We start from the raw sequence: 26,776 nt of genomic DNA on the forward strand, positions 1-26,776 counted from the left end.
AGAGCACAGTGGTCAGAGCCCGTCGACTTGTACCTTCTCTGCAACCCAGCTTCAGTTGTAACTGCCTCATCGACTTTTGTATGGTTTCACACACATGGTCTCATTCCCTCCTGACAGCCCTCAGGTGACAGTCTATTTTCCCCGAGATGCTGCTGAGATGGGCCCAGGGTCAGACACGCTGCCAGCCGATGTTCCAGGCAGCGCCATGACCTAGCCTTTCCTGGCTCTCTCTGCCTGTCTGAAGCTGGAAGTTGAACCACTGTTTGCATTTCTCTGAGGGAACTGAGGCTCTGGGGAGGAACTGTGGGGTGCTTTGCGAATTTCTGAGGACAAATAACAAGTCTTGTCTTCAGGGAACAATTGCCCTGCAACAACCAGGCTTATCAACACTGTCATCTGTGGTACAGCCCTAGAATGTGGCCTCAGAACCCGAACCAGCGGTTCTGGCTTCAGATAAAACTGTGGCCCCAGGGGTTTATGGAGGGCAGGGCACAGGCTGCCAGACTCCTGTCTGGAGCCCCCTGGCAGAATTCCTCCCGCTCTCCCTCTCCTTTCACTTGTCAGCCACCTTGAGGAGGGTTTGGCCGATCAGAGCCATGTCCCGGTGCATAGCCCCTGCCAGCGCTGACGGTTGTCTTGGAATGTACAAGGTAGCTGAGCTTCCCTGGGCTGTTCCTTACACCAGAGTTGTTTCCGGACAACTGCGGGTTGTGTGGTCGAATTAAAGAGGTTGTTCAGAAAGCCAGACTGGCATCTACAGGAAGTAGGGATTACAAGGGGACCTTGTGGCTTTGTGACCTCTGCTCTGTAGATGGGGAAGGGCGCCTGTAAGGGTGGGGCAGAGGGTTGTAAAATCGGAGGGTTTGAGCCAAGAAGTATGGAATCCATTCATTCACACACTGCTTTGCCACGAAATAGGATGCAGTCCTTGGCCCTGGGCCATGACCCCTTTTCTTTGGATCTGGCAACCTTGAAATCTGCTATAGCACAAACAGGCTAACGACAGAGTAATCGCCATGCTGTAATAAAGTCTTACACTCCGCTTTCTCTTGGGCTTATCGTTCCAAGTGCACTTTTTTTTTTTTTTTGAAAAGAGCCCATTTTGTCAGTTATCTTCTGATTTAGATGCAGTGACAAATCAGACTAGCGTTTTGAATTTTTTTTTTTTAAGGACTCCAGTCACCTGGTTTGGGGACAGTCTTACAGGCATGAAGGCTCGACAGCAGCATTTGACAGAGCACTTTATCTTAAGGATGCTCTTCATCATTCTAACCACAAATGATCGCCATTTTTCGAGAGAAGCAAATCGTCTGTGGCAAACCCTTTCCTGTGTGGCATTGTCCCAGACTGTCGTGCCCTCCTCCTAGCCCTGTCCGATAAGCTTCAGGAGTTTGGAAACCTGTTCTTTACAGCTGACAGTCTGTCTCAAAAACTCCCATCTTCCTCCCTCCCTCTGGCCTCTCTCCAGCCAGCTTCCTATGTCTCGCTTTGTTCTCTCTTGGTCAGGCACCTCCTCCCGGGGACTTTATCTGCCTTACCCCCCCTCATCTTGTCACCTTCCAGTCCCCACCCCCTAGGGCCCCTGACCACTGTCACTCTCTACACCAAAGCTTCTCCTTGTCTTCAGGCAGACCAGCTGTTTCTCTGCACTGTGTGACCTTGGGCAGGTTTCTAAATCTCTCTGGGCCAGTTTTCTCACTTGTTAAGTGTATGTTTTCACTTACCGAGCTCCTTTTTGTGTGTCGGGTCCCACATTAGACACAAGCACTAGAAAGATGCACCGATGTGGGCCCTGCCCTGGAGCCCCAGTTTAGGAAGAGTTCATAATCATAATCATAATGATGACCCCTTGGATCTTTGAGTAAGAGTAAGAGACCTCTGACATGGGTAGAGTGCTGGTTACTGGGCCTCCTGCTTTGACGAAGACCTGCCTTGTGACGCTCTGAAGTCTGAGATCTCTTCCAGCCTGGTACGTGTGCACCCACCCTGCTCTGTGGCTGCTGAGCTCCAGCGCGCATGGAATGCATGGGCAGGAACACACGTCTGTGGGGGCACAGGGCAGGAGAGAGTGGGAGCCGGACAGTCAAACCCAGACTGCAAAGTAAGGGAGGGAGAAAATCCCAGGAGCCATTTGGAGCCCTCCAAGTGTGGTTTGACCTGATTTTTGAAAACTCTTACATAACTAGTCAGGAGTTCGTGAAACTAACTTTAGTCAGTGGGACAAGAGCCAGATTTAAAAAAAAATCTTGTTAGAGTGTGACAGGATGTGAATGTCACTGCTTAACCCCTCACAGCTATTTGTGAACCTGTGTCTCTCCCTGACTAGCCTGGAACTCCTGCAGGATTGCAGTAATGTCTGGTTCTGCTCCGTGTCCCAGAGCCCAGCGTGGGATCTGTCCCAAGGGTGGCCCAGGGAGGCTGAGTGGAGGTACAGACAGAGCTAGGGTAATACAGCTGAGTCCTGACTGTTGCCAGGCACTGAGGTGGGCTCTGTTCCTATCCTTACTTTATAGATGAATATAGACATTGAAGCACAGAGAGGTTGAGCAAGCTTCCCAACATGGCAGAGCCAAAACTTGAACTCCGATCTAACCCCAGAGGTCAGGTTCTCAAGTACTGTCCCTTGGAGACTGGATAGAACTTGAATGTTCAGTGACTAGAGAAGGGAGCACCCCAGGAGGGCACAGCTTCGTAAAGACCCTTGGCAGGGAAGTCGAGGACCATCAATTCTGCATATGCAGTGAGGGGATCACACTGGAAATAAGCATGCAGCCCTCCTCACCCCACAAATGGGACAGAAAGTTTTTGAATGACATGGGGTGTCCTAGACGGGCTGCAGATAGAGGTGGCTTGCTTTCCAGTCAAGCAGGCCCCTAGCACCTTGTAGGAGCCTATTCTGTGTCGTAGGAGCTGGGGGGCCCCTCTCAGTGAAGGGAGAGGACTCTGCGAAGGGTGGCACACAGAAGTGGTTTGGGCCAGCCCCTTACTCTTCCGGGTCTATTTCACCATCCCTGCAGGAGGCCATTGCATTGGTAGATTGACTGTGAAGTCCTTTGAGCTGCAGTCTGGGGCAGAGCAGCTGAGCTTGAATCCTCACTCGGACTCACCACCTTGGTGACCTTGGTTAAGTTACCCAGCCACCCTGTGCCTCAGTTTATTCATCTGTAAAATGGGGACAATATAAGAACCCACTCCAAAGGGTTGTTAGGATTATTAAAAGAACCGAATATAGCCCCTGGTAGCTCCTTATTGTGTTATTACAGTAATAATTGGGCCAAATCCTTGCTCACTTGATACCCTGACTGTCCTGTGGTTCCATGGAGAGGAGCGAGGATCTGGGTCTCGGGCTCTCTGGCCACCCGCAGAGCTCCTGCAGGGCCAGGGATGCCTGGGTTTTGCCCTGTCTGCCTGAGTGCGTTTGCTCTGTAGACGTTGAGATCATCACTGCCAGTGGCTGCCCAGCCTCAGCCAAGCTCTTGCAACATTCCCCAGGGCTCTGGGGGGTTCCTTGTACCCAAGTCCTGTGTAGGCAGAGCTCTGGGCAGGCAGCACGTTTTGGCAGGTCTTTTAGTGGTGTCATTGGTAAAGAGTTTCCTGTGACTGCACTTCTTGGGACTGAGGAAATATAGTTTTTACAGTCTGCTTTTGTTCCTCCCAGATGCCAATAAACTGTTTAAACTTCAGTTAAAATGCTGTTTCTCAAAAGAAAGGGAGATAGATATTTGGCGAATTCTGTTCCTGTGTTAGCATGAGGTCACTGAGGTTCTGTCGAGGGAGAGGCCAGGTCCCGTGTACGAGAGTGGGCTGGGTCAATGTGGTTGGTATTCCTCCGGGGTCCTCATCATCCTGGAACAAGGGGGCATGAGCTAGAAGGCACATGCATCCCAAGCTCTGGGATGGGAGTGTGAGCCCATCTGTGTGTCTGCTGCGGAGCAGGGAATGCTCATAGGCTGGGAATCCTTGCCTCTTGACTCACTGTATGACCTTGAACGAGTCACTTCCCTTGGGTTGGGTTTGTGAAATCCTGTGAATTATTGTGAGATAATGGTGGAATTACAAGTGCCTCTCTTCTGCTGGACGAGCGATTCTCAGTCTTGGCTCCATAGTACCATCACCTGGAGGAGGTTTTAGAAAACGCAGATGCAAGCCCTTACCTCTGACCACTTAAATTGGAATTTGGGGTGGAGCTCAGGCATTGCTGTTTGTGAGAGTTCCTTAGGTAATTCTAATGTGCAGCCTGTTGAGAACCACTGGACTAGATCAAAGGTGGGCATACTGTGGCCCTTGGGCCAAATCCAGCTGTTGCCTGTTTTTGTCAATAAAGTTCTACTGCCACACAGCCACGCCCATTTAGTTGTGCAGTAAGGCTGCTTTTGCATTACAGTGGCAGTCCCCATAGAGACTGCAAACCAAAATATTTACTGTTTGGCTCTTTAAAAGAAGAAATATGCTGGCTTCTCTTCCTAGATTTTCCCCTCCTTGAGGACAGACACTGAGCTACATTTGTTCTCCTGTCTCCGGTGCCTAGCCCAGCATTGGCATTGCTGTTATGATTCTGTGCTTCTCCTACGGTACCCAGCCTATCGGATGCTGTTGGGAGGCCCTAAGTCTGAGACCTTCCCTCCCCTGATGGGGCCCAGGGCCCCCCATCTCGGAGCTGCCTGGAGATGCTGTGCTCACACCCAGTTCCTGTGTCTCGTCTTGACCTGCATGGTGATGCAGGCGTACCTAGCCTCCCAGCCTCACGTGCTTTTGGGGAAGGAGCCACTTGTACGGCCGAGTACCACCCCTTGGGCCCTAAAGCTAGGAAGTCTTGGGGCTTTTTGTGGAAGTGAGATCAATGCACTTTTCTAAGGTTGGATCATCTTCTTTGACAATGGCTCCCATGTCCTGGGTCTCATGCTTTGGGACACCATAAGAATCCCAGGAGCGGCATAGAGTTTCTGATGGCAGAGAATCTTAATCTAGGTCCTTCTTCTGACTGAGTGCTCAGCCAAGTTCTGCCAAGAGATTCCTGTGGCTGGGAGTTCACTGTGCCTCAAAATACCCTGTTGTTGTTTTTTTTTTAAGATTTATTTATTTGGGTATTTTAGAGAATGAGAGCAAGAGAGACAGAGAGACAGCGCACACAAGCAGAGGAGGAGCAAAGGGAGAGGGAGAGAGGGAATCTCAAGCAGACTCCTCGTCAGCATGGAGACTGATGCAGGGCTTGATCTGACAACCCTGAGATCATGACTGGAGCCGAAATCAAGAGTTAGATGCTCAACCAACTCAGCCACCCCAGTGCCCCTAAATATTCGTGTTCTATTTTGACCAGCTCTGTCTGATCCAACATTGTTTCTAAAATTGAATTGAAATCTTTTCCATAACCTCTACTGCTTGGTCCTCATTTTGTCCTCTCTGACCCCACAGAACACATCTATGTCCTGTTCTAGGGATTACCCACCCATCCTGCATGGTGCCCGCATGCCCCTGAATGTTCTCGAAAACATACCATGCCCCTTGGTCTCTCCAACTACATTCATGAGACATGGAGGCTGGGCTCTTCGTCATCCTTGGTGGCAGCTCTTGATCTGAAGTGCAGGGCCCAGAGCTGCACGTGACGGGGAGTAGCTCTTGGTTTGTTCAGATCGACGGAGACCATCTTCCTCTCTGGTAGCAGAAGTCATAATGTCACCTCCTCTGTTGACACAGCCAGTGGGCAGGGTTAGCTATTGGGAAAGCTGGGTTAGACCATATGACAGCATCACTTCAATAAAGGCTACAGGCAACTGAGACCCCTGGGCTCTTGCATACCTGTGGCAAGGTGTGGTATTGTAGCTCCCTGTGCCCACGGCAGTTGGCTCTGTGGAGTGTCAGTGGCCTTTCCAAAGGGCTCTCCTGGCCTACCCCTTGGCGTGTACCCCCCGACCCAATCTGGCAGATGGGAAGTGTGGTCATGAGAACACTTTTTGGGCCCTGGGTTTATGGTCTTATCATTGGGCCAGGAATGAGGTTAATATTTTTAATGGTGAAGGGTGAACCCCATTATTACCCCAGCTCATTAATCAATGGCAGAACCCGTTTTACCTGTTAGGTGCCCCTGGTATGGGGAGTTCATGAATGGAAACCCAAGTTCTCTTTAAAACCCAAGCTACCTCTCCCCTTCTTAAATCTGGGAGGTGGTTCTGGGGAGGGTGTTGGTATTTTACAGCAAATTTCTCTTGAGTTGGGGGCAGCCTTGGAGGACCCTCCCTGCCTTACTCACCATGCCAACCCTCCCTGCCAAGGGTGCGGGGAAGGTGGTAGGAGCTGTTCAGTCTGCCAGAGCCAGCCTGTAAGCCCAAGATGCCTCAGCTGTGAAGGCTCTCAGCTCTGGGGTCCAGGGTGGATGGGGAGCTCAGGACCACCTTCTGTTTGGACCTGCTGCCTACAGATTGGTTGGAGGATGGGCGTGACAGAAATGTGGAGAGAGGGAGTGTAGCCAGACCACTTAGGTGGACCTGATCCTGATCAGCTGGGGCATTGGTTTAAGTGTCTCTAGGGAGTGCATTCTTATTTGTGGGGCAGGAGGGACATTGAAAGGACCTTCCCCCCCAGTCAGGTGGCCCACATCACCTGTGTTATCCCCCAAGAAATGGGCACGATGGGGCACCCATAAAGACAATAGGGTGTTCCTTTTTATCCCGGGAGATTGCTGCTTTGAGTTATTCCCGAATCCCCTTTCAGGCACCACCACCACCAACACCTCAGGGCTGCAACACCTCAGGGCTGTAGGGATTTCAGGGTGGCCGCCCTGGCCCCAGGGCCCCTCGCCTACAGACGGAGCACCTCAGTGCCTCTGATCCCCACGTACGTGTGGACCCTTGGCATTTTCAAATCCAACCAGGCTTAACACTAAAAAGATGAAAAATGAACCAACTCTACCATAAGATTCCCTCCCACTTTACCATAAGAAAAATGAGGCTTACTTTACAGGCCTCCTTGAAAATAACAGTAACTTAGTGCATGCTGGGCACTGTCCAAGTATTAACTCTTATTAATGAAGCAAGAGGGGAGGTCACGTTCATCTTCCAGCTCTCCTTCCCCTCCTGTGCTGAGTGATGCTTCCATGTGCAAAGGTTTGGGGATGTGGGGAGAGAGGCTCTCCTGCCTCATTCCCTCTAACGCAAGGACGCCGCCCGTACGCTGCTGTGCTATTTTTGGTGGTGGTTGTGAGGAGAAGGAGGAGGTGGGATCTTTCTGGCAGGAAGGATGAGGATGAGGCAGTAGGGGATGGAGGGGGGAAATTGCTGGGAGCAGAGCACAGCGTTACAGGCTGCAGGCGGAAGTGGCTGTTTCCCCAGGTGTGGCCCTGGCAGGTTGCAGGTATACTGCAGTCACAGGGTGGCTGAGGAAGAGGAAGGGAGACTTCCGGCACCCAGCTGACAGGGAGTGTCAGGGGTGGCCCTTGCCCGAGGTTGGCACATCAGAGCCAAGTTGGCAGAGTTTCCTCCTCTTCCTTTCAAACCTCTCTTCAGAGATTTCCTCCTGCTGTCGAGAAGGAATCCAGGATATTAGTAACTGATGCAACAGGCCGTGGGTGGCATAGAAGAGCCAAAGTTTTGGAGTGAGGCCTGTGCTGCCTTAAGTGCTCTGTGGCCTTGGGGAAACGACTGAACCTCTCTGAGCTTTGATTCTGGAAAATTACATCTGGAAATGATGTAATTAGCAAGATGAAATAAGACCATGTACGTAGAAACAAAAACTCAAATGCCTGGCACATAGTAGGTACCTTCATTGTCAGCATCACTTCTATAATCCTCTCGCCATTTCTAATCCTCTGGAATGCTCAGGCTCTTGGAGGGGATGGTCTGAGGTTCTCAGGACCCTTGTCTCCAGGAGTCAGTCCCCGTGAGTCATGCATGGTTTCAGCATGACTCTGCAGAGAGATGTGTGAAGAGAGAAAGCTGGTGGGAGGTTGGGGTGTCTCCTGGCAGCTGTGCTATCAGCAGGGGCCGGGCCTCCCTGATCGCTCAATTAACACAGAAGCAGCGGATCAAAGTTTGCTCTCAAAATTGATAAGCCTGGGATTTGGTTCAAGATAACTTTGCCTCCCTTTAAGGATGATACATTTCCGGTAGTGGGTGATTTGTGACATTCCCTTCGGAAGGTAATTTTACTGAGTAAACTAATAAATTAGGGCCAACTTGTGCATGATGCACGAGGCCACTGTCAAGTGCTGCGTTGGTGTTTCCCAGAGGCCAGTCCTCAGGGCTGGTCTAAAATGTGCCTTTGGAGGGAGTGGGGAGGGGCAGGGGGGAGCAGGAAAAGCCAGCGCCCCAAGCCGCAGATGGACATGACCCTAAAGGAGGGCATGACTTTCAAAATAATGTTGGAAGAACTGAAATGCCCCTCCAGTCCAAGTGCTTTCCCAAAAGCATAGTGACCTCCACTGCGATTAGTAAAGTGAGAAGTTAGGGAGTTTTTTTGAAGTTAGAGTCATTCCTTAAAGGATTGTGGTTTATTCTCAATTTCCTTTTTACTATTTGTTGTTATTTTTCTTTCCTTTCAAAAATGTCAGTGAGGGCGTATGGTAGTTGGGTTTCTTTTAGTGTGGTGATCCTGTGTCTTTTTCCCTCCCTTTGTTGGTAATTATAGTGGTCTGTGAAATCCAGAATTCTGGCCCTGAGGGTCACTCTACCCTTCCCATTTTCCAGACAGTGAAACTAAGGTCCCAACAGGGAGTGTGACTTAGCCAGTGGTGCCCAAGTGGGGGGAGGAAGGGATTGGAGTTTGGACCTCAAGCTCCCCATGGAAACTTCTGGATGTGAAAAACCATCAGGATCAGCACCGTGATTTGTGGAGCCCACCAGTACAAAATAAGAATGCATGTGGCCCCTCATTCAAAAATCACAAAAAATTTCGAGAATGGCAACAGAGCAGGTTACCAAGTGCCGAGGCCACATGCCTGTGGAGCTGTGCTCCACAAATGTGAAACTTCTGAAGGACTGGCATGTAAAAATAAGAATCCGTTATGGGCCCTGGAATCCCCTCTTAGAGCATCTCCTCTGCTCTCCCAGCCCTCTGCCCGGAAGCCGGAGGTCAGAGAAGAAAGGCCACGGAGGGGATTCTAGAGCCAACGCCTGGTGTGGGCCTACAGGAAGGAGGCAAGGCACGTGGCGTTTATCGGGCTTTGTCTGTGATTTTACCTGCCCTTGTTTGTTCTGGTAGCTCCTTAGCTCCAGGGAGAGGTGTCATGCATCACTGAGGTCCTGTGGGTCTGTGGGCACCTGTCCCAGGGTTGAGGGGTAGGGCCAGTGTTCTCTGACCAGAGCCCAGGCCGGGCATATGACTGGAATGGTGACCACAGTACCCAGCCGTGGCTGTCAGTCAGCGCACCAGCTAGACTTGGCTCAATGGTGTATTTTTGTTTAAGGCAGACTGTGGCCCTTTTCTCTTTGCCCATTGGCCACGGCTGAGTGTGCATATCTGACCACAGAGCACATCTGGAAAAAGCAAACCAAGGCCCCTGCTCTAGAGCGCATGGGAGCATAGGCCAGTGTGCTGTCGTGGACACCCGTGTGCGTGCATGTGTAGCTGCAAGCGTGCGTGCGAGGTGTTTTTACTTCGGGGATGCTTACCTTTGCTCTGTGCATAGTTTTGAGCGTTTGGCCAATATTAAAGCAAGTCTCATCATGACGTCATAGTGGAAATCTTAGTATTCACACTTTAGAGGAATACTAAGGACAAGAGAGGCAAAGTTTTGCCTAAGACGTGTGGTTTGCCTAAGGTCACACAAGCCAGGAAGTGGCCAAGCCAAGAAGTATACAAGTGCTTAGGTAAAAATGTACTTGTTTATAGTGCCCTACCTGCGAGTAGCCCCCCCAACCCCCATGCACGTGGACGTCGGGCTTCCATGCAGGGAGAAATGGCTCAACATACCATCCCTGGACTCATTAACTCACTGACTCATCCAGCATTTGCTTGTCCCCCTTCGTGCTGTGAGTAGACATGGTGGGGGGCAGAGATGGACAGAGCCAATCAGACCGCCCGGGTGTCGAAAGCTTCGGGCACTGTGGCAGCACTCTGGGGTTTTCAGGGCAAAGGCCACAGTGGTCTGAAATCATCACATTTACCAACCAGGCATCTCTGGGTAGGATATGGCAAGGGAGCCGGGATCATGGAGCTCATGGAGGATCATGGCTCTTGAGACCAGTGGCTGGGTATCCGTGGAACAGTGTTCTCTGAGCCTGGAAAGCTGCATCTGCTAGTCCCTGCGCCAGGGAGGGTGCTGTCTGGGGATGGCCCGATGCCATCTGTACAGTCCCTGTTGGATTTGCCAAGAAAATCTCCTGGAAACCCCAGGAGGGGGATGGGATAGGGAGGTGCTTCTTCCCATTTCACAGATGCAGAAACTGAAGAAACTCAGAGGAGACCAATGAGCTGGGCAGGTTAGGGGCCGTGCAGCATAGGAGCCCAGGTTGATCTGATTGGCCCTCCTATTGCTTCACTTGGGTAAACTTGCCAGGTGGGACTTCTCAGCTCACCTCACTCCCTCTCCCTGAGGCTCTTCCCAGCCCTAGGCAGCCGATGCTGTCAGGCCCCACAAGTCCCTCTTGCCCTACCAGTTTGACCTTCTCCGGCTGGCTTGAACCCTTATCTACCCCAGGGCTTCATGCAGGGCCTGGGATGGGAATAAGCCACCCTATCCACACACAGGACAGAGGCCAGAGGCTGGACCCCATCAGCAGCCTCCAGTGGTGACTTCAGAATTTAGTTGGTGTCTGGCCTCCCCCAACTCCTCTGCCCTTGGTAAAGTAATTCAGACGGGATGCCTTGTATATGATTTCCCAGTTAAGTTCCAGTGGCCCACCTTTGTAGCTGGCTTGATTACCCAGCTTTTCTGCCGCCTTCCCTTCCCTGGCTCATTTCCACACCCCTCATAAGTTTTAGGTCCCAAATAAAGGGCTTGCACCTGAGTCCTGGCTTCGGAGTCTTGTGGGGCCGGGGGGGGGGGGGACCCAGTGTGGCCTGTGGCATCCCAAAGATGAGAATAGCATCCTTTCCATGTTTTCCAGTGCCTCTCACCCTTGCCAACACAGTGTGCCGGCCACTGTGTTATCATTTGGTCCATTGACCCACTTTCCTCCTACCCTGGGAGAAAGATGTTCTCCCCGTGAAGGTGGGTGAAAAGGTAAGAGACATGCCCAGAGCCCCACAGCTGGAGAGAAGCCAGGAAGCCCTGAAGCTCAGACCTCTGAGTCCACCACCCTCAGCATCCCTAACTGTCCTGGCTCCTAGCCAAGCACACCTCGTAGGGGCCGTGCTGCAGCTGGCGCTGACTGTGGTGCACAGGGAACCGGCTCCCAGAGCCAGCCTCCCAGGTTTGGCGAAGCAGACAGTTGTCCACATAGCCGCAGTTCAGGATAGGGTACGAAGGGACCTCACCCCCTGCACTTCCTCCTCTGCCTGGCACGGTGCTTACTGGGTTTCTCCTGCCCTCCCCAGGGAGGGTTGCTGATTAACACTGCACTCCCCAGGAGACTCGAAGCTCCAGGAGGCAGGGGGCAGGCCTGCCTTTGCTCCTTGCTGCCTCCCAGCTCAGAGCAACTTATTAGTTGGCATGTTGTGTATGTGTGTGTATGGCGGGGGGGGATGCATGTGCTTGAAGGAGGTGCTGACACTGTTACAGACAGGGGTGTTGTTGCACAGCCCTGTGCCCAGTCATCTGCCTGTACGCTGGAAAGTGCTGAGTCCATACGAGCAGGGCTTTGGGGCTCAGGGACAGTTTCTTAGCCTAGAGGTCTGCACGTGAGAAAGAGTTAATTGAGGCTTGGTTGCTTGAGGACCTGAGAAGATGGCATCATTTTAAACAGTGAATCACCATTTATTGAGCACCCACCATTAAGCGGAATATATATAATTGGGAACCCTCAAATACGGTGCTGGTAATTACGGCCGATGCTGCGTGTCCTCAGTAAAAACGGCAGTAACTCTTGGGGGAGGGCAGCTGTTGAGTGCTGCTTGTGTTTTAAAGATGCTCCAGCCTGCCCGGCCGCTCTCGTGTTAGAAATGGGCACGCGTCATCCTAAAGGGACCTATGCAGAGAGAAGCGCCCTTGCACTTCATATGGATCCTGGGCCACTGTTGCCAGTCACGTGTGCTGCACCGGGCTTGGGCCCCTTCTCCCCGAAGTGTTGGCTCTGGGCACAGAGCTCATACAGGCAGGGCAGACCCCATCTCCCAGCCACTCAGGCTCATCTCCATGGCCTGCATGGAGGCCTGGCTTTTAAAGGTACCATACCATAGCCCTTGGGAAGGCCTTTGGCTTCTAGGTTCTGCTGTTTTGTTTTGCATACTTTTCCTGTGAGAACACTGGGGAAGTTGTTCTTACTCTAGGAAGTCTCCTGTTACCGTGAGAAAGCCTCACGGGCATTCCCTATACTTTCTCGGGAAGGGAGCAGCAGAAGGGCCAGGCCTACCAGGAACAGGAAAAAGACTTGAATTCAATTGTCCAAAACCCATTTGGGAAGCAATCGGGATAGGTTACAAAGTGACAGGTTCTTGTGTGGTTGGGATTTGCTGGGAGTTTGGTTTTGTCATTCCAGTGACATTATCTTCCTTGATATCCAGGCCACCTCCACAAGCCCCTTCACTTCTCCAGGCCTCTGTTACTTCTCCCATAAAACAAGGGACTCTATCAGGCTGGATGAATTGAGATAATGATAGTCACACATGATGTGTCTTGAATGCTTGCTGTGTGCCAGGCCCATTCTACTTCACCTAGTAGTGGTTATCTGCATCCTGTTGTCATTTTATAAACAAGGCACTGAGGCACAGAGAGGTAAAGGCTTTTCAGGGCCATCCCATGCCCCTGCTCCAGATGATAATTCTCCTACACTTCTAGCCCTAAGTGTCCTGCAAAGAAGAAAATCCTGATCTTGATCTTATTCTTCCTTTTTTTTTTTTTTCCCTTCAAGATTTTATTTATGTATTTGAGAGAGCGGGCACACAAGTGGAGGGGGCAGAGAAAGAAAGAGAAGCAGACTCCCTGCTGAGCTGGGAGCTTGCCGATTTGGGACTTGATCTCAGGACCCCGGGATCATAACCTGAGTCCAAGGCAGATGCTTAACTAACTGAGCCACCCAGCGGCCCCAATCTTACCCTTCTTGATCCAGCACTGGTCTGAGAGCATTTTCTAGGCAGTGACCCCAAATCCCAGGAAGAAACTTGTCCCTCTTGAGCAGGAAGCTTGCAAGAAGGGACTGTCTGGGAAGCTGGGTGGAGGTTGATGGTTTGTCGGAGGACTGGGCAGCACTGAGCCAGAGCCCAGGGATGGATGATGTGGATGGTGATTCTAAGGGGCGCTAGGGGGCTTTTCCTGGGGGTGGAGAGAGTGATTTGTGCAACCTGACAATGTTAGGAATTATTTTTTTTTTAAGATTTTATTTATTTATTTGACAGAGATCACAAGTAGGCAGAGAGGCAGGCAGAGAGAGAGAGAGGAAGGGAAGCAGGCTCCCCAGTGAGCAGGGAGCCTGATGCGGTTCTCAATCCCAGGACTTTGAGATCATGACCTGAGCTGAAGGCAGAGGCTTTAATCCACTGAGCCACCCAGGCGCCCCAGGAATGATTTTTTTTTTTAAGTTTATTTGTTTTTTTAGTAATTCCTATACCCAACATGGGGCTCCAACTCAGGACGCTGAGATCAAGAGCCATGCTCTTCCGGCTGAGCTAGCCAGGTACCCCATGTTAGGAATGATTTTAAGAGAAAAATGAGATAGCCATACAGGTACTGCAGAAAGTGTGGACCTGGGTGTTAGGAAGCATCGAGTTACCTGTTTTTGGCATTGACCTTTACCACCCATCCACCATCCCAGGGCCTCCTGCTCCCTAGTGAATTCTTAATTTTTCAGACGGTGGGCAGTATGGCACATGTTGGGGTTCCAGGTGAGATTTTCTTTACATAATAACGCACATGAAAGTTTGAAACCCCCTGGACTACATTATCTCCTGGGGGGGGGGGGGTCTTTCTGTTCTGACCTCACATGTAATGACTGCAGACCCCTGGGACCTTCTATCCTCAGGAGGGAGGCACTGAATTCTGCCTCTGGCCCTAGCTGAAGGCAATTAAGAAATTCTAGGATTGAGCTATTTTTCTTTTTTTTGAGCTATTTTTTTTTTAATTTTTCTTTTTTTTTCCTCTTCTTCAAAGATTTTATTTATTTGTTTGACACACAGAGATCACAAGTAGGTAGAGAGGCAGACAGAGAGAGAGAGGGGAGGAAGCAGGCTCCCTGCAGAGCAGAGAACCCAATGTGGGGCTCAATCCCAGGACACTGGGATCATGACCTGAGCCAAAGGCAGAGGCTTTAACCCACTGAGCCACCCAGGCGCCCCTAGGATTGAGCTATTTTTAAGTTCAAAATAGAACCTTCCACTGCTCGAGAGATGCTGAAAAGCTAGTCCCTACCACTTCACGGCAAGCTTCTGGAGTAAACAAGAGGGTTGTGCCGGGCTCCACTCCAGCAGCCTCCCACCCAGAACCCAGAGCCTTCTCCACAGGGTTAAACCGAGGGAGGGTGAGATGTGTGTGTGACTGTGTGTGTGAGAGAGAGAGGGGCTGAGCAAGCAGGGCCTAAGAGGAGCTGACAGAGGCTGTAATTTGAAATGCGTTTTTCCTGACAAGTTGGAGCTTGCAGGTGTCTAGGCACGCAGCTGTGGCCGTGGGAGGGGCAGGACTGGAAAGACCAGTGGAGACCACTTGAAACACCCCTTGCCTCCTGACATGGGCAGCGGGGGCGGGGGGGGGGGCAGGTAACTGGCTGGTCTTTAAAGAGGTGTGTACAATAGAACACCCAAGGCCTCTACAGAGAAATGAATGGCACCTGCCTGAGGAAGACTGTCCCAAATAACTGAATTAGCTCCCCATCACTGGAAGCACTTGACCTCCATGCATGAAAGGGGGGTTTAGAACCCTGAGGTAACTCCACATGGCTCAGTCAAACCTCAAAGGAGAGAAAGGAAACCAGTCCTAGTTCAGTGTGGAAAAGCACCCCCGCCCCAATCCGATTTCCAGGAGTAGTGCTGAAAGCATGAATGTAGCTAATTAATCTTCCCTAAATTAATTTCCTTACCACGTCAGAAATGATTTATTGGTACGCCTGTAAGGAGAACTGGTCTCTGATGGTCAAAGCCAGGGCCAGGGAGAGGCGGCAGGTGGTGCTTGCTAATAGCTCCACTTGGGGCATCCCCACAACCCGGTGTGTGTTATAGCCTGATTCTCTGAGCCACTGGGAGCCCGAGAGACCGGGAGCACACAGGTGGGGTAGCCCCCAGCCTCCCAAGAGGTTCTCTTCTTCACAGATGCCCCTGACTAGGAGGTACACCTTTCCCAAAGCATAAGAGAGCAGACAAGGGCTTTTCACAAACATTTCCTTTCTTGTGGTTGAGAACAGTGACAGCTGTTGTTAGGCCTAAATTCAGCCAGTTCCCTCTGTCACCACTGGCCTTCCTTCACAGGTTCTTTTCGGATCTTTGTTTAATCTTCATTAAATCTCTGCATCTTGTGGACAGAGACCTCCCCAGGACTTAGCTGTATTTTGGGTACCCAGAAGGTATAAACCAATGACACATCCCCAGATCATCTCAGTGTTTGCTCCTCACAACATTCATGTGAAGCTGAGACGGGAAACAGTCTTGTTCCGTGGCACAGGTGAATTGCAGGTTGCCCAGAGTCACCCAGCAAGGCTGGGGCTGAGCCAGCTGCACTCCAGAAGTCTGCTTGTCTGGGCTGTCCCTGCTGGCTGGTGTCCTTTCTGCGGTGCCATTGCCTTCTCTGTGTATTTGCACGGCCCCAGGCAGCTACCACAGCATAACTGCCACTGGTCAGCTTTGGAGCTTTGGAAATACCATGTGCCTTGGTCATGTTGGGAGTTCTGCAGACAACCACCCATTGAAGTGTTTCTCGAAGCTGAACTCTGCTGTAGAGCAACTGAATCTGTGCTAAGAAAACCTCACAGACAGGTGATACCCAGTTAGCTGACCTCTGGCCAAAGCAGAGACCCACCTTGGCACCTCTGCTCAGACACTGAGTGGTAAGAACTCTGGTTTCCAGGCATGTCCCTTTAGGGCTGTTAGATGTCCTTTCGGACTCACCAAGTGTGCTTTTGTATAGTTCCTGGGTCAGTACAAAACATTTGTCCACTGCCTCTTTCCCGGGCAGCCCTCTCCCGACCCCCAAATCCCTGTTTCTGTAATGTTGTCTCTTAGTTGGCATGGCAACAGAGCCTCCATTGTGGGGGCATCGTCCCTGCGAGGGCCCGTGTCGTGGTGAATCTCAGAGGAGGATCAGGACTCCAGTCTATCTAGTCCCTGGAAAGAGGACAGGGGCGTGGAACCTTCTGGCTACCACTGCAGCCTCTTGCCCTGCATATGTTTTGATCACCTTCATGGAGCCCTCTTTCCCTCCAGAAGGAGAGGAAGGCCAGGTTGCCTTGAGTGCTGTGAGGCTGTGAGCCATGACACACCGCCTCAGGCCACTCTTTCTATGCCTCCACACTCCCCAGACAAATGATGGGCCAGTCGCGTACCACTCTGTATTTTCAGCCACTGCCGCTCTAAGCCACAGAGAGTGCGTCTCGTCTCAGCTGTTCCTTAAAGTAGCTCAAGTGCGTGGGGCTGGGTCTTAACGTAGTGCTGCTGACCCCTCTGAACTGTGCCCTCGCTTTGCAGGCATATGTAAGCATAGTGGAGAGAGCCACAGCTTCACCACTTAGCAGATTTCTGAAGAGGTCTGTGACCCCCAAACTGTTAAGAAGAGTATTGTACAGTCTTAATGGTCAACTGACAAGGAAATGGTCTGGCTGGGACCATGTAGAACATTTCCAGGTGTGTTCATGTGCAGTTCGCTCTGGGGTAGAGCAGAAAGAAGTCATGGGCCTGGACAGGACCCAGGGCCTCACGGGGTGCTGCCCCCTCACTTCCCAGGGAGCGGAAAGCAGCGCACAATGAGGGAGACTTACCCTGCTTCATCGAACAAGCGGCTGAGCAGGGCCCGCTCGATGCCGCCAGTTCCCACAGGCAACAGAGCATGTGGAAGTGACCTGAGGGCTCAGAGGATGTGACCCAGGGGAGTGGGGACAGTGCGGGTCACCCACTCCTGGGAGGTGGCTGCTAGTCCCCCCTTTCACCACTTTTTTTTCTTTATAGCAAGGTTGGAGTGAGTTTGATGGGGATGTTACCTGCATTTCAGCAGTGGCTCCTCTCTACCATCCTGTCAGCTCTTCTGGAGCTGTGCAGTCTTCCTGCAGAGCTCACCAAGAGCCCCAAAGGCTCCAATGCTTCAGAACAGAGAGCTTCGCACATCCTCATGGGCAGGACTGTCGTCAGGTCTGGGCTCCCCTTCTGGGGCGGAGCAGGGCAGGGTCCTGCCTGGTATCGCTCTCCTCACTGCCCAGGCGTGTGGTTGCTTCACCTGGGGCCAGCCCTCAGAAGTGCACAGGGAATGCCGTTATTTCCACGTGTTTGATTCTGGAGGTGGACTAAGGCATGTTGGGTCATCTTGTAACTCCACTTAATCCCCAGGGAAGAAAACAAGTGAGAACTGCGTTTAACATCGACTTCTTGCCTCAGTTTAATGAACTCGGCTGAGAAATACCTGGGGAAAGTGAAATTCCAGAGTGGTATCTGGAGGCTTAGCTTTAGGCTGGTGGGGGAGGGTGCTGGCTCTCACTTAGAGCTTCTCACCTGGGTTACTTATTAAATACACAGATTATTGGGGCTAGGAATCTGTTTTTTTTTTTTTGTTTTTTTTTTTTTTACCAAGCATTCCAGGCCATTCCTATCTTCAGGCAAGTTTGGGAAATAGTTTATGTACTATACTGATAATAGCCTATGAGGAAGAATGCTTTTTTTTTTTTTTAAGTTTAGCTTTGCATGTAATACATTAATAAGTTTTCTGTATTTGAAAAAATGTGTTAACATTATAGATGAGTCTCCTTTGATTTCCTCTAACCACCCCATTTCAGTCCTTCCCTCCTCCCAAAGGAGGTCTCTGTTTAGCTTATATCTCCTTAGGGATTCCTGGCTTGCTCAGTCATGTAGCTCTTGGTCTCTTGGGGTTTTGGGTTCAAGCCCCACGTTGGGTGTAGAGATGACTTAAAAAAAAATAAAACCTTAAATTTTAAAAAGTTTTTAAAAATAAAATTCTGTGTCCCTAAACCTCTTCTTTACATTAAAAAAAGATTTCTGTTTTATTTTTTATAAATAGGTATTGTTGTATTTATCATTCCACAACCTGCTTTTTTTTCCCCCCATTCAGAGCTATGTCGTGGAGATCTATGTGAGTGCTTATAGAGCAACTGCTTCTTTTTTAATCTGCTGTGTGATATTTCATAGTGCCGAGCCAGCGCAGTTTTATTTAGCAGGTCCCCTACTGATGGATATAGCAGGTACTTAGTTTCTCATTATTATGTGCTCCACTGAGCATTCTTGCCCGTCTCCTTTTGCAGATTTGGGAATAAATACTGAGAAGTGAAATTGCTGGGTCAATCCATGTGCGTTTTCGGATTTTCATGGATTTTGCCATAAGCTGTCATTCAGAGCGGCTCTGCCAGTTTACCTTCCCACTGAGAGCATGTGGAGAGGACCCTGTTCTCCCCATAGGTGCAGCTGGCTCACAGAAGCCTATGGCCACGTGTGACAAATGGCAACACCCATCTTCCTGTAGGGCTTCCCTTTGGGCGTGAACAGGAAGGCTACTTCCTATCACAGAACTACATTCCCAAGATAAAAAAACACCTAGGCCTCATACTACTGGGAGGGAGGGACCAGTTTCACAAACTAGTGTGTACAAACCAGAAAGGAGGCTTGTGGAGCTGACTCCCAGTCTGCGGCTAGCTCACAGAGCCTTGCCACAAAGGCAGCAGACATGGTAGTCTAGAACCCTCTGGGCCGCAGTGGGCGGTAACAAAACGAGAGTGGAGCAGGTCTCTAAGGACTCCCAGTTTCACAGCTTTATAAGCCTGTGAAAGTCCTTTGGGGGCACTGGGCTGACCCAAGGTCTCCAGTTTTATTTGAAAGCAAGACAAGCCTTGTCTAAGGTTTAGCCATAACTCTCCTCCTCTTTTGGAAATGGACCAGTGCACACATCGCAGGAAGCCAAGAAAGCGAACGTGGCCTTTAGGTTTGCTAGGCTCTGACTTTTCTGCTGCTGCCCAGCTCCACAGTGGAGTGGTGAGACCAGTGGGCTGGGACCCCCCCACCCCTCAGCTCTGTGCCTGCCCTGTGGGACCGTGAGCAGGCCACGTGAGGTCTGATGCCTGTCAGGTCTTTGCCAATCCAAGTTTGAAATCAAGGAAAGCTTCTCATGTGCCCATGTGGCCTGACGCCCAGAGAGGTCCCAACTGGCTCCCTTTTGGTTGAATTGTTCAATTAGATTTGAGGGCATTTTAAAGTAGAGCAGAGTCAGCCCCAGCAGGAATCCAAGCCCACATCTGGGGAAATACTGAGAAAATCTGCAGCCTCCGCTTATCTTATCTGCAGGGCTCCCCTGCCAGCCCTCCTGAAGGGCAGTGGGTCCTGGGCTGCTTGGACAGTGGTCACACTGCCCAGTGCCGATGGCCGGGGCCTGTGGCAAGCCACTCAGCACTCTGGTGAACTGCCTGCTCAGCTCTCCTAGCACCTGGTTAAACTTTTACTCCAAAAACCAGGACGTGATTTTGTGAAAGGTCAGGCAGCTCAGTGAGTGTTTGTCAAGTTTCAGGTTGCTCAAACCTCAAATTCCCTCCCCTCCACCAACCTCACTTTGAAGTTGGAAAGCAAATTGATTAAATATATGTTTTAGGAACGTTACGATTTGCTTCTTAAACTAACAGAATTATAAACTTTTTTTTTTTTTTTTTTTTTTTTAATGGAAGGATTTTCAACTGTCAGCAGGTATAACTGGAACCATATGTCAGCAGGGACCAGGGGCTTTTCCTGGTTTTAGGATTTGTAAATTCTTACTGAAACGGAAGTAAGCAGGGCAGGCAGCTGGGGGGCCCCCTTGACAACCTGAGCTCAGATCTCGTTTTAATTAGAAAATAAAGATAGTGTCTGCTGAACCGAAGGCCTCCCAGAGCTCCTATCCCAGGGTGAACAAAGATTTGGTTTATATCCTGCAAGTTTTCCCTGTTTGCAAATTATAGAGCACTTCCTAGAGGAGCCAAAATGTTGATTTCTAGATTATGGAGACTGCAGCCCACTCCTCTTGTCCTCCCCTTCCTTAGCTACCCCCCCCCCCCACAATGATTTGCTTTTCTTGGAGAAATATTTGCTCCCTTTCTAGAGTAGACAGAGGACGTTCGTGTTGAAAAGCGACAGTAAGCAAGGCCAGAGTGAGAGAAATGAGAGTAGTTGTCCTCTCCACTGGGCTCATTGTTTTCTCCGTTTGGACTTCTGGTCCCTTGAACTCTCAGACACAAAACCCTAGAACAGATCAGCCTCCGAACTGTCTTGTTTGACAGTGGTTCGCATGTATAATTTTCTCCCTAATGTATCCTGCAAATGGTGGAGTAGAAATATCAAATGAAAGACATCGCCAGACGCAGTGCTCCGCCAGGCCCTGTCTTTCCCCCTGCCTGGTGTCATTTGAGCTCAGTGAGTCTCAGAAAGGCCATGATGACAATGTCAGCATCTGGAAGTGTCCCCGCTGGGACTCCAAGCCTGACCCACAGCCGTGAGGAAGCAGTGGCAGGGTCACACGTGCTCAGATGGCAGGCGCTCTGGCCCTGGGTCATTCACTGATAAGCTTCGCTCTCATTTGGGGAGCAGTGGCTGCTGTGTGCCACGCCTCCCGTCAGCCCCCACCACACTCCAGTGACGGGGCTGCTGCCCGCTGTCCCTCCACAGGGATCACATTCCTGGCAGCTGAAGGTCACTCGCTCACCCTGCCAGGGCTGCTGCCACAAGCTGCCATTTACCAGGCTTACAAAGAGAGATTTTCCCTTCCCCTGGGTTTATAGGCCCCTCAAATGCCTTACATTCCAGGAGCTGGGAGAGAGAGGAGGCTCCTGTGGTTTCTAATTAAACCCACAATTTAAATAACAATTCATGTAACCCCAAGGGTTGAGAGAAATGCTAACCTATTCCCTCCCAAGAGAGGCAGCTGGGTGGCCCTGGCTGGGATGCTGAGGGCTTGCCCTTTGCCAGATGTGACCGGAGAGGCCAAGAACTCAACAGAGGTCATAACCAGTTTGTGGTGGAGTTAGGTGCTGTGACAGAAAATGGGTTGGATGGGTTCCTGTCCTTTCCCCACTGGTAAGTGTGCCCCTCATGAAGCTTAGGAAGTAAGAAATGGAAGGAAAAACTGCTGTATTTACTCTTAGCTCAAGAATTTTTATCCTCCTCCAAGGAAACTGTGGAACTTTGTCTCTTCCACGTTCAAATCTCAGATACTGGCATCCTCCTAGGACTCCCCTCCCTGCCCTGATTGCCAACTCCAAGGTGACTGTCTATTTGTGGTGGGACTTTGCTGTTTTCTTAAATGTGGTCAAGGGGTGCCTGGGTGACTCAGTGGCTTAAAGCCTCTGCCTTTGGCTCAGGTTGTGATCCCAGGGTTCTGGGATCGAGCCCCGAGTCAGGCTCTCTGCTCGGCGGGGAGCCTGCCCCCCCCCCCTCTGTCTCTGCCTGCCTCTCTACCTACTTGTGATCTCTGTCTGTCAAATTAAAAAAAAAAAAAAATCTTCAAATGTGGACAAGTGAGGAGGCCAAGAGAATGGCGCTGGGAGGCAGAGGATCTGGCTGAAGATCTTAGTCAAGCTATTTCTCTCTCTGGACCTCAGTTTCCCTTCTGTTATGGAAGAGTCTTCCAGTGTATTCCTTACCAGCCCCTTTCTGGCCATGGCAGTCTATCCTTCCCTGAGCTGCTTTTGTGTTTTCACTAGCTCTGCCTGGGGCCATGGTCATGTTTGCAGTGCGTTGATCTCACCAAATTGTTGTCTGATTACCCAAGGCATGCTTGTGTTCCAGATTCGGGGAAGATGGAACGCTGAGCATAATTATCTCTAGACAGGCTCTTCTAGGCCTCAGCCAGCACCAGGAGCCTGTCAGCATCTCTAGGCTTTCTGCTATCTCCTTTCCAACTTTGCTCCATTTCCATTCCATTAAATTGAGCAACTCACATTCCCTGAAGACACCCTCCAGGTTCTTGCTTTTGTGCTTCTCTACCCAGTGCCCTCTGTTCTCACGGGGCTGTGCCTGGAGCAGGCAGGCTGCAGGCACAGGCGCAGAGGCACGGAGCTCCGCCGGTGTGGGTCTCTTTGTTACCCTTACGAGAATGGGAGCTCCTCGAGGATGGGCACCAGCTCTGTGTCCTGGCTCCAGCCCCTGCTCCTTGCTGGTATGATGCAGGCTCTGTTTGTGTTTGTTAGAGCAAAGCCTGGCTGTTAATAGAACTGAAGCAGAAAGCCAGAGGTGGACTCACACTCCTGCCATCTTGCTCCTTGCAGGTAACCATCGCTGATGACTATTCGGATCCATTTGATGCCAAGAATGATCTCAAGAGCAAAGCAGGAAAGGGAGAGAGTGCTGGTTACATGGAGCCCTACGAGGCCCAGAGGATCATGACAGGTAAGCAGAGCTGCTGGCAGCGGGGACACTTCTGGGTGGTCCCCAGCCAAGCTCAACAGAGGAAGGTTGGTGGTGCTTGGAGAGCAGTGCTATGTTGAATCTTCACCCCAGTTCACCAGTTCACGTTTCACCTTCCTGGTACTTCTTCCTGGAAGTACCTGGAAGCACCTGGAAGTCCATGTACACTGTAACAAGTATAGTTAATGAAGTCACCCCCCCCACCCCCCCAATACATGGGGAATTTCTACTGAAGAAAAACATGCATCTGAGATAGAAAACTTCCCTGGAGCTTCCTGGCAGCCAGGGCAATAAAAGAAGTGTGCGGGGTCACCTTGCTTTCAGTATCCAGTCGTAGAAGGAGGTGGGTTAGATTACTGGGAACAGAGTTATCCCTCACCCCATACCAGGAACTCTTTGGCATGTGGCCCCTGAAGACAAAACCTTGTCCAAGCAATTGTATGGGACCCAGAAGAAAGTGGCCGTGCATGTGGTATCCTGAGGGTCTGCTTTCATCAGGACGATGCCTGACGCATCTTTAAGGAGGGAATGGTTATTAGGTTATCTGCCATCTCAGACAGACCCCGGGCATGAGTAGAGCTGTGGCGAGAAACCACCCATGTGGGTCCTCCTGGCTCAGGAGAACAGTCCAGAGACAGAAGAATGGTCATGTGGGTTGCTCCCCTCTGACCACACACAAGGCAGGAACATGAACTGGGGCACCATGTGGGCCTAGGATGCAGGAAGGTGGCCAGGAACAGGTTGAGAGCCACTCTTGAGTTTTGAGGCCTGGAGAATCGGTGCCCTTTGTGTCTTTGGATTTGGGATTCCTGTAGCTCTCTTACTGTTCTCTTGGTGTTCGTGTCTTTAAGCACATCCTCTTGATTCCGCTTGAATTAGAAGAAGAAAAGAAGCAACATTGACTGAGCCCTTAGTGTATGCGGGGCCTGTGTAAGTGCTAGCTCATGGGGCTGCAGAGACCTCAAAGGACAGTTGCTGAAGGATGTGGGTACGCATTCAGACTGTGCCTTGTGCTCTCCTGTTCCTGGAGACTGACTGTCTGGGCACCAGTGTGGCCTCCAGAGTGCTTGGCCACTTGGTAAGGGGCTGAGGTAGGGAGCGATTAGGCCAGACTTCTGCAGGGCCTCCTGCTCTTTCCTGATTTCTCCTGGCAGAGCGGTCTCTGTGGGCAGCAAGAGGCAGAGAACTGGAGCTGGGTCCAGTGGAGGGGGAGAGCTAGGAACTGGGGTCTGCTCTTCTCTGGTGGCATAGGGAAGCAAGTCTGCTGGTGCAGTGTTCTTCACCTCAGGAGTGTAATGACACCCACTCCCTCAGCCACATCCCCTCGCCTCCGCTGGGCTTGGTGAAGCTTCAGCTCTGTGGGAGCACTGTGGGGGGTGCCAGCCCGGGGCCCCGCTTCAGCCACTCTTGCATTTGGCAGGCATTGGTCTGGGGTTAACGGAGTAGTGGTTACAGGAATGCCTTTGGGGCCCTCTGGCACATTCAGACATTTGGCAGCAAAGGATCTTCAAGGTCATTTGAACCCAACAGCCTTGTGTGACAGATGGGGAAACTGAGTGTACAGAGGGAGAGACACTCACCTGAAGATACATAGTAAGTTGGTGGCAGAATTGCAAGTACAGACTATTCATGGTAGGGCGGTCTAGGGGCTAGAATACCAGAGGAAGCATGTATTTGTGCTTGACACGGGGAAATGGCAGGGGCCGTCTGAGGCTGGAGCCTTTACCAGGTTCCAGGCTCTGTACTGGGCCCTTGAACACACATACTTTTAAGCCTCACTGTGTCCCTGCAAAGGAGGTGGTTTCTCATTTTCCATGTGAAAGAAACAGGACAAGTCACTTCTCTGGGGTCACACAAGCAGAAGTGAGGGGCTCAGAACTGTATCTGTAGAACGTGGGACCAGCGGGAGGGGGACCTCTGGGACCCCGGATTTCGTGGACATTGCCTGGCAACTTGGTAATACAGCCGGTTCCTCCTGGGCACTGCCATGGACCTCAGTTTGAGTGGCTGAGTAGCCACTTAGCTGGATAGAACTGTCCTGGGGGACTTCGGCTTTTTAATGAGACATACCCACAGCGGCTGGATCCAAGACGGGGCAGATTGATTTAATTAGAAATCTGTTAAGATCTCCTGCGTTCTGTCTCCGAAGAGGCCTCCTTATGTTCGCTGTTCTGGCCTTTCTTCCTAGCTTAGAGGCAATGCCTAAATTTACTCACATTTTCTGTTTCTAAGGAAATAGATGGTTAAACAGGACGTTTTCTGGCTGTAACGACCTCACTGCACCTCCCTTTGACTCAAAATTCTTTGTGTGTAACGTCACTGCGGTGACTGATGGTGGGGCTGGGGGACTGGGGTGAGCCGGCATCATGTAAATGTTCCAAGAAGCAGCTCACTGAGCTGACATGAAGGTCCTTGGGGAGAAAGGGGGCGGTGAAGCACGGGGGTGGCACAGCACAAGTTATGTTCCATCATTAGGGTGACCTTTATTTGATGCCGTAACATTTACGTCTGCGTGCAACTTCTAGATAAGAATAACCCTGCTGGGAAGAGTGTTTCCTCTCTGTCCGAGATGGCAGCCTCTGTGTCCCAGGCTGGAGTCAAGCAGATCTGAGATGGCCATTTGGAACCTGAATGGACCAAGGCCTCAGTTCCCCTTGCAAAGCAGTAGCCTTAGAGCAGGCAATGGTCATAGTTCTAGCTTCTGTGGTCTTCCAACTGGCTGTGTGACCTTGGGCAGCATAGTTCGTGCCTCTGTTTCTCCCCCGAGTGTGGCATGGTGCGTCAGTAATGGCAGCAACAGTGGTGGGGGCGGCTGCTGGGCTCTCGTACCCGTTGGAAACACTTGATGTGAATACTTGTTGGATTCTCACTGTCAGCCTCTGAAGTGTAGTGCCGTTTTACTGATGCAGAACATGAGGTACAGAGAAGTTAAGTAAGTAGCCCAAGGCAACCCAGCTGGGTATTGATTTGTGGGGCTGATTGCCAAGGCCTTGTTTCAGCATCGAGCCCTTGGGTGCCCAGCTTGATTTTCAGAACCCTTGGCCTGCCCAGGGTGGTCTGTGATTAATTGATGAGGTTTTGTTCTCGGTTCCATTGCAGCAGGTGGGGGATGGGGGGAATGCTTTGGGGAGGCATGCTTTTGTGAGCAGGGAACTCAGCCCAGCCCCATAGGCTGTGGCTACAAAGGAAAATGGAGAGATGCGTGCCTGTTTTCCCAGGGGCTCCTCTCACCTCTTCCCTCTGTCTCCCTCAGTTTCCCTCTCCACAGGCTCCTGTTTGTGTCACCCACAGAAATTAGATTCTGGCTCCCCGATGGAGGTGCTGCTCTCCACAGAACTTCATAACCCAGATGCCCATGGATTGCCTGGACCTCGATCACTGCCCCCACTGCCTCTCTCATCCCAAAAGTAGCTTCAGAGTAGCTCCTGAAAACTCTGGGGCTCTGTGGAACCCAGTGAAGAAGCCTGCAACCCTGGGCAAGCTTTCCATTTTATACGTAGAGAAACTGCAGCTCAAAAAAGTCATAATCTTTTTGAGATGTTTTTTAACCCCACTGATTAAATATGAAGCTAACCAGGAAGCTGTGCATTGCCCATCCCTAGAGGTGTCCAAGCTGAGGCAACACAGCCCACATTAGGAGGTGACAGAGGTAGTTAATGTTACACATGGGTGGTTGGCTCAAGCCACTTCTGAAGTCTGTGTCAGCCCTGAGCTGCAAGATGTCTTGAGTCACTGTGTGCTGCGTCATCATTAGACATCTGAGACCAGTTCCACAAAGGGAGCACCTGAGACCAGCTCTGAACAGGGGAGGGTCAGGCTGGGACTGGCAGCTTCCCTTCCCAGGCCCGCCTGGCTTGTGCTTGCTGCTCCGCCCTAGTTCCCCTTTTCATCCTGCTTGGCCCCTCCCTTGAGGCCCCGTTCTGGCCTTGGCCTTTTCCATGCCACCTGGGCCTTAGGTTCCTCCTGTGTCCTTTGAAGTGAAAGAATCAGGGGACTTATTGGTTTCCTTCCTGCTCCAGGGTCTTTGGTGTCCCCAGGCCAACCCTCCCTCCGAAACCCTACCTTACAGCCCTTTAGCTCTTACCCTCTTCCCTGAGTCTTAATCCCAGCTGGGGGCTGCAGGTGCTTGGAGCCTGCTGATTCAGTAAGAAGGGCTCTGGGCTCCCAGTCAGGCTGACTTAGGCTT

At 51.2% G+C, this 26,776-nt stretch overlaps 1 protein-coding gene across 1 annotated transcript in view; it reads left to right on the plus strand.

Annotated features, from left to right (window-relative positions):
* The window catches only part of SHB (SH2 domain containing adaptor protein B), a 142,074-nt gene that overhangs the window by 28,236 nt on the left and 87,062 nt on the right, over positions 1 to 26,776 (plus strand). Inside the window, exon 2 of the mRNA XM_059411254.1 lies at positions 22,452 to 22,572. Coding sequence (XP_059267237.1) covers positions 22,452 to 22,572 — 121 coding nt within the window. The remainder of the gene's footprint in view (positions 1 to 22,451; positions 22,573 to 26,776) is intronic.

Source organism: Mustela nigripes, chromosome 9 (assembly GCF_022355385.1).
Source record: "Mustela nigripes isolate SB6536 chromosome 9, MUSNIG.SB6536, whole genome shotgun sequence".
NCBI classification, from domain to species: Eukaryota; Metazoa; Chordata; class Mammalia; order Carnivora; family Mustelidae; genus Mustela; species Mustela nigripes.